General features: G+C 39.2%; 1 protein-coding gene across 1 annotated transcript; it reads right to left on the bottom strand.

Moving 5' to 3' along the window:
* Positions 1–1,784: 1,784 nt before the first annotated feature.
* Positions 1,785–3,161, bottom strand: LOC128856376 (uncharacterized). Its single transcript, XM_054091674.1, has 2 exons — positions 2,176–3,161; positions 1,785–2,112 (listed from the first exon to the last, which is right to left on the bottom strand). The coding sequence occupies exon 1, from the start codon at positions 2,904–2,906 to the stop codon at positions 2,520–2,522; it is 387 nt and encodes a 128-aa protein (XP_053947649.1). The 5' UTR covers positions 2,907–3,161; the 3' UTR covers positions 1,785–2,112; positions 2,176–2,519.
* Positions 3,162–7,448: the final 4,287 nt, after the last annotated feature.

The following is a 7,448-nucleotide window of genomic DNA, read 5'->3' as shown; positions in this document are numbered from 1 at the left end:
ATTTCAACTTGAAATTTCAGCAAAAAAGCCAAGGCTAACTTAGGTATATGCTTAATACTTTTTCTTAAGCATTTGAAAATCACAAAGTTCTCTTACCAGCTAACTTGAAAGACTGACGAGTAGAAGGGTTTCACTTGCGTGTACAACTAAGTAGCTACTTAAGAAGTAGCTGAAGTGCTGACAAACTTCTTCATTAGTAAAACGCAAGACAGGGTCGAAAAATTAGGCAAAAAAGATTAAAAAGAACTGAAGTAGGAAAACATATCAGCAAATATTGTACATAAAGTGCGTCGAAAAGTGGCATGAAAGTGCACTTTGTTATTTGGCTCATTATGAATTTTACAGAGTGCATTTTGAAGTGAAACTTATACGAGTATGTGTACGCACATACATACACAAGTACATGCGGATATGAGAGGATCAACTTTGAAGTGGCGATGCGTATAAGGACGAAAAGAAGGAATGCAAAAGATGAAAGACAGAAAAATAATTTGTCTACTTATGCCTGCGCTGAGCCTGATGGCAGTGAAAGCATTTAAAAAGGATGTTTGTTGGATGTTTGCTATATTTCGTAAGAAGACAACTTCCAAAGATTGCAGACATGAATCGTGCATTGTTACAAAATAAAAGAAGTGCGGAAATGACTGTCGTATGCAGGTTATTATTAAGACGCTAATGGGTGGCATTTTATGATGCACTAAAAGGGAGCATCTCATTTTTTAAGTTGTCTTTCTTTATTTCTATGTGCGAAAACTTGAAGAGGTTGAATTTTTTTATAGAAAAATTAGGTAAGTCTGGAGTGGTATGGAATTGTGGATGGTCGGAAATTTTCATCAAGCATTTATCTAATATTGACGAAATTCTGGTATAATGTTAAATAAGGGTGAGGCTTAGGTAGTAGCATACGTCGAGGACGTGGTCCGAATGGTATCGAAACCATTTGCCTCAGTCATGGCTGAGATTTTGAAAAGTTCATTAGCTGTATTCAGTTGCTGGGCTGCCTGTTGCGGCCTCAGAGTCATTTTTGACAAAACGCAACTGGTACTATTTATTAGAAAATATAAACCTCCAGCCGTTAGACTTCCCAAATTAAATAATCATGTGTTGCCGCTGTCATCGGAAGTTAGGTATCTTAGAGCGCTACTTGACTCCAAACTCCATTGGAAGCTACACATCGATAATCGGAAAAAGAAGGTCAGTATAGGTTTCTACTCTTGCAAATCCATGTTCGGCAAAAAATAGGGGCTCAAGCCATAGGTCGTACTGTGGATGTACAACTTAGTAGTTCTGCAAATTTTAGCTTATGGATGCCAGGTTTGGTGGGAAGCGCTTCAAAAAGTCAATAATATCACTAAACTGGCGTGCGTGCACAGGACTGCTTGGATTGGCATTTCTGGAGCATATAGAACTTGCCCCAGTGCTGGCCTGAATGTCGCTTTGAACTTTACTTTACTTTCACCTTATCTCCATCATTATTTCCAGGTAAAATAAATGTGTGGAAAAAACATTTTTTTTCTTCCTACATTTAAGAACATTTAAGAACCACCCTCATTTGCTTATGTGCACATTCATTTGCTGCAGTAGCTTCATTTAGTCTGCACCTACCATATAAGTGAAGTGCACGTCTTTAAAATTTAATAATGCATGACTTTGAAGAGCCTCAATCCGGATGTTGCAAATAATTTAGTTAAGTGAAATACGAAGGTAATGAAAAAGTAATGCACGACCAGGCATTGTATCGTTCAGTTTGCCTTCAATTGTAGTTGTGATTTGAGTTTCAGCCTTTATTTGATACTTACAATGTTTCATTCGTTTATTCTGTATTTCTTGCTTGAAAACTAATATATTTCGAGTCATTTAAATTGTACAAATTTTATGGAAAAAAAAAACATATTCCAATTTGCAGGCGCATGCCACAATTCCATGCATGCAGTATGTAAAGTTGCTGTGGCTATTCGCAAAGTGCGGATGTTGTCTGAAAAATTTTTCAATTAGGCCAAAAGTGCAAACTCTGTTGTGAAGCAACGAATGAAGCGACCGGATTTTGTGCTCGTAAATCCGCAAGGATTACTCCTACTACTTTTACTACTTCCCTTGCCATGGTTGGTGTAGCTATGGTGAAAAGGGATTATATTATTTCTACATTCCTCGTTGTTTTCATTTACTTTTGCGTACTACTTTTGCACTGCACCGCATTTGTAGTGCAAGGTTGCGTATACGCCCAGTTGAGCACGTTGTTAGTAAACCTGATTCGCACTCGCTCACCGTTTCGCTTAAAAGCCTGCATAGGCGTGCATATTCGGCATACTTGTGTGACTGTTAAATCGAAATCATCGCTTTCCCAACTCCGGAGGCAGCGCAGGCAGGCTGTGGCATTAACCTATCACTTGGAAAGCCTTTTTCATTTGATGTTTTTGTTTTTTTCGGATAAACTTCTGGTTTTCAGTTCATATTCTTATCCGTTGCTCCCCATGCGCTTCCTTGTTTTCACTACTTTTGCATTTCTTCTTCATTTCCACTCAAATCAATGGGCCATCGCCCGCCGTTGAGCGCACCTCCTCTAGCAGTGGCGTTTGTGGTGTCTGTGGCGGCCTTTCTGCGGCATAACGCTTATTCGCGCGCCACCAGTCTCGCACGCGTCGAAGTTTTGTACGCTGGTCTTGCAATAGAATGCGTCGTCCGTTACTTCTTTGCCGTTCCGGTTGGTTGTGTTGATGGGCATGGCGCGTCTGTGGTCCAGGTGCAGCCATTTGGCGTTGGAAGCGTTGCACTGCTTGCAAATTGTTCTGATTCCAGTGGGAAGTAAGTATTAGCAAGCCGTAAGCAAGTAAGCGCGCGTAGGTGGCACTCAGTTCGTTCTCAAGGCTATCTGGCGCCCCCAGCTTAATGGGGCATGGAATGTGCATTTTTGCTGCAAATAGTGGCTTCTTGGCTGCCTCGAAATTCGTTCAGCGCTGAGACTCTTTAAAACCCACGGCGCTTTATTCCAGATTCTGCTACTTTTCCCATTCACTTAGCGTATGAGTGGGAAATTGTGTAATTTCGAAAGCAACTATTTAGAGCGGAAATTTTGAAACCGAAATTTTATTCGTTTTTCTGACTTTTATTTTTGAGAGTTATGAATGATTAATTTTGAAAATGGAATCAGTTTTTAACAAACAATATGGAAAGTATACATTTAAGGTTGAAAAGAAAAGGAAGGGTAGCTTATCTAAGAACTACCCATGATTAAATTATTAAAGGTGTGCTCACTAGTGCCATTCGATTTTTGACACTCTCTTACAAAAGGTTGTATTTAAGAAGGTGAATAAAGTTGAACAAATTAAATCCGTTTTGGTAAAAATGGTAGCAAAAAAGTACTTTCTTACTTAAATGGAAATAAACTCCGAACGGTTTAAAAAATTAATTTTAATTAATATTTGAACGTAAATAATTGTACAAATAGAAGTTATTAGCGGAAATGGCCACGTTTAATAGTACAACAAGAAATGATTTCATTTAATCCAAGATTTTATTTTGTGAATTAATTACTAAATTTAAAAATTTAAATTAAATTGATCAACAAAATTGTAAGGTTTATCGGAGCTAAGCCGATTGGTCTTATTGTTTTTGCTGCTTTGTCTACAAGGTAGATCTCAGTTTTGAAGACGCTACACCGATTTGGCAGTCTAAAGCTGCAAGTTAAGGATAATTGTTGACTACATTGCCGAATACACTACCGATCCAATGCTATTGTCCATCTTTGAGCCGCTAGTATAAATATGGTGACCACCATCACCTGATTTGACTCCCGTCTGCCAATACACGAAAGCTCCTTAAGTCGAAATGGGTCTGTTGCTCTTATTGTACACCCAGTGCCTTATATAAGGTTTCATACCCCATTTTTTGCCAAGTAACCGCTTACAGGTAAAGAGGACATTACAAGCTTTCTTCCTCCTTCTCCAAGAAAGTTTTGAGTCCGGAATTATTCGAAGATACTTGACTTCATTCGGTGGGATTAGTGTTACTCCCTTTTTAGACGGTAACTGAAAACTCGGCACCTTATATCTTCTAGCGAACAGAACTAGTTTGGTCTTGGCTTAATTAACCATTAGACCATTTGTGATCGCCAACTTAGCTTCTTAAGTTCCTTTAACGCAGATTGCCAGAACCCGCTGATAGTGGAGAGAAACTTCCCTGCCATCAGGATGACTACATCGTCCGCATAAGCAACTACCTTGATCCGTTTCTTGCTCATGGTAATAAGCAATTCATTTAAGAGAAGGTTCCACAATAATGGCGAGATAACCTCTCTTTGTGGGGTTTCTCTGGTAACTGGTTTTTCTAGACTAGTGATATTAAAGTTCGAGGTGATCGCTCTGTTAGATGGCATATTGTCTATCCATCGAACGATCTTTTCGTTGGCACCTATGTTCGTCAACGCTGAATTTATCGAATTATCATGCACATTATTGAACGCCCCTTCGATATCCAGAAAAGCCGCCATAGTAAACTCCTCTTTTTTGAGAGAGAGACTTACTCGTGAGATAAGCATCCCGTGAAGTGCTAAAGTTCACAGTATTAAGAGTGCTATGGATAAGTGAATCAATAAGTCTTTCTGATATTTTGAGTAAAAACGAAGAGAGACTAATTGGTCTGAAATCTTTCGCAGTATTATAGCCCCATTTTTCTGTTTTGGAAATAAAAACCACCCTGACCTTACTCCATATATTAGGAGATAGGGATTCCTAAATATCTTAACTAACCATTTACTTGTATTAATCGTTCTTATTGACTGTTGTAACATCATTGGTATAAATCCAACCGGCCCTCTTGAATTTTATAAATAGTTGGAAGGAGTTTACCGCCCAAGTTTTGCTTGGTCTCATAGATAATCTGCCTTGGAAGTTCATCAATCTAAATTCCAGGCTGGAACTTCGCAAACTGTTCGTCCATGCTTGACATGATATATTTTTGTGAACTCAGATGCTCTTCCAATGCTTTACAAAACCTCCTCCAGAATTTTCCGTTTGCTTTCTTTATTTCCCTATTAAAGGCATTGAAACTATTTTTTTCGACATGTCATGAAATTCCTGTTTTTTTGGTGAAATTTAACGTCCAAATGAGTAGACAATTGAAAGGTTGGTGCAAAAATTTCAAGAAACTGGTGCTGTCGAAGTGGTGAACGATGACAAAACGACGTATCTCCTGACATCAAACAAATAGTCGGCGCACTCGCGTATCGGCACCCACGTTACTGTTAACAGCTATGATTTCAAGGTTGTCAGAGACTTCGTTTATCGAGGAACCACCATTAACACCTACAACAACTGAGTAGTAAAGCCCTCTCTCGATGAACAAAACTAACACTCTACAGGACTCTCATCATGCCCGTCCTAACGTATGGCGCAGAAGCGTGGACGTTGACAACATCCGATGAAACGACGCTTGGAGTGTTCGAGAGAAAGATTCTGCGTAAGATTTTTGGACCTATGCACGTTGACAACGTTGGCTGGGTCATGCCGTCCGATGGGAAACGAATGTTCCAGTTTTGAAAGTATTCAATGCGGTACCAGCTGGTGGTAGCAAAGGAAGAGGAAAGCCTTCTCTGCGTTGAAAAGGTCAGGCGGAGAAGGACTTGGCTTCAAATTCAAAGAATTTACTGGTTCGGCCAAAATCGGATAAGCGTTTATCGCGCCAATAAGATTAAGAAGTGCTGTTGAGGATAGAAAATGGACAGGCAAGACTGGGGTCTTATGAAAAGCAAAGTCTATGTGAAGTGTGTGGGTTCGAGTGTCCGTGCAGAAAACAGCAAATGATAGAAAAAGTTGTTTATAATAGCGGTCGCCCCTCCGATGTAATTTTGCCATGAAAAGCGCCTCATAAAAAACCATCGACCGTACGGAATCGGCACAAAACTGTGGTTCCTCGATCTGTAGAAAAAAATTAACCCGCACACCACAAAAGTGATGAGGAGCTCGGAATAATATATATAAAATCTACGCGAATAAGCAAACAGCGATTCCAGAGCAGGACCACAACATTCGGAACGAGATAGCCAATTGGGTGTAATGTGAGAATGAGTCCTTGGAAATCTAAATTTTCGTATGACAGCCTCTTCATGTGCCCATTTTTCGCATATAAATGTTAATTTGGTATAAAAATAGAAAAACCTAAAATAATCTAAAGTTTTACAGATTTTATTTTAAAACAACGTCTCGGCGCGTCTCTTGAAAACCCCTTTATAATAGAAACGAACTTTGAAGCATTGCCAATCTCATACGTCAAAACTTCCAATTTTATTTGGAAATTTCTTGTTTGTTGTTGTTAAAAAATTTTCGTAACTGCAGCCAAATTGAAAATGTTGCATTAACTTTTGCACTTCTGCACACTTGCAACTGGTAAACCGCAAATACAAGAGTGGCGCCACTCATGCACGCAAATAAATAACTAGGCACACACACACACACACACATGCCGTTGCAGTGTTGCACATTTATTTTATAAATCACAAGCGTAGTCTTCAGCCAGAACTCATGCATACATACATACATGCATACATACATACATACATACATACATACATGCACCCATACATACACACATATACACATCGTTAGCAAAATGCCTGCGGAGTACACCAAGGAAAACTTGGCCAAAGAAGGCTGAAAAGGGGCTGTTAGGGCGCTAACATGTGGGGATTTGAGTAGCAGGCTGGCTGGCAGGCTGTCGGGCTGGCAGGCTGGTTGGCTTCCTACCCTGCATATGGAGTGAAGCGGTGTGCGTGCAGTGTGGCAATGGCTGGAGAGTAAAGCGGAATGGACCACATGCTGATGCCAATCATTTTTCTTCTATGGCAACCAAATATAATAAATACGTTTACATGTGTAGCTATTTTTTTTTTTTTTTTCAACTCGTGCACATGTAAATATATTGGAATGTGGACCATAAACTGCCTGCTAGTTGCCGGTTGCATGACTGTTGTCCCTTTTGGCCACGCACAGTTGGAGATTTTGCCATATTTTACTGTAGATTATTTTATTTTTTTATTATTTTTTTAATATAATTTTCTTTTATGCTGTGGCATGAATCAAAGCGAACATGTTGTACACATGTAAGTGTATGTGCGCCTGTATGTAGATATGTATTTTCCGCAGACTGTCTTCAAAAGTATATTTATTTATTTACTTCTGCCTACACACACACACGCACTTGTGTAGTTACATGTTTAAATATCCGTTTACATGCGACTGAATATAAATAAGCATACATTTTTACACACACACACACACAGATATAAATTTGCAACAAAACTCATACTTGTGCACAGTTTGCATACTTGTGAATTCATATTTTTTACACTTCAAAGTAGCCTCGCCTGGTTGTGTGCTATGCGTGTGAGGAGTACAAAAGTTCTTGAGAACCTGCAATCTGACTATTGTTGAATTTTTATGCTTCTGTGCTTTTCC

Source organism: Anastrepha ludens, chromosome 3 (genome assembly GCF_028408465.1).
Source record: "Anastrepha ludens isolate Willacy chromosome 3, idAnaLude1.1, whole genome shotgun sequence".
NCBI lineage: Eukaryota > Metazoa > Arthropoda > Insecta > Diptera > Tephritidae > Anastrepha > Anastrepha ludens.
This window is presented reverse-complemented; position numbering and strand designations above follow the sequence as displayed.

Excerpts from the sequence above, each read along its gene's own strand:
- LOC128856376 (XM_054091674.1), bottom strand. The coding sequence starts at position 2,906 with ATGCACATTCCATGCCCCATTAAGCTGGGGGCGCCAGATAGCCTTGAG.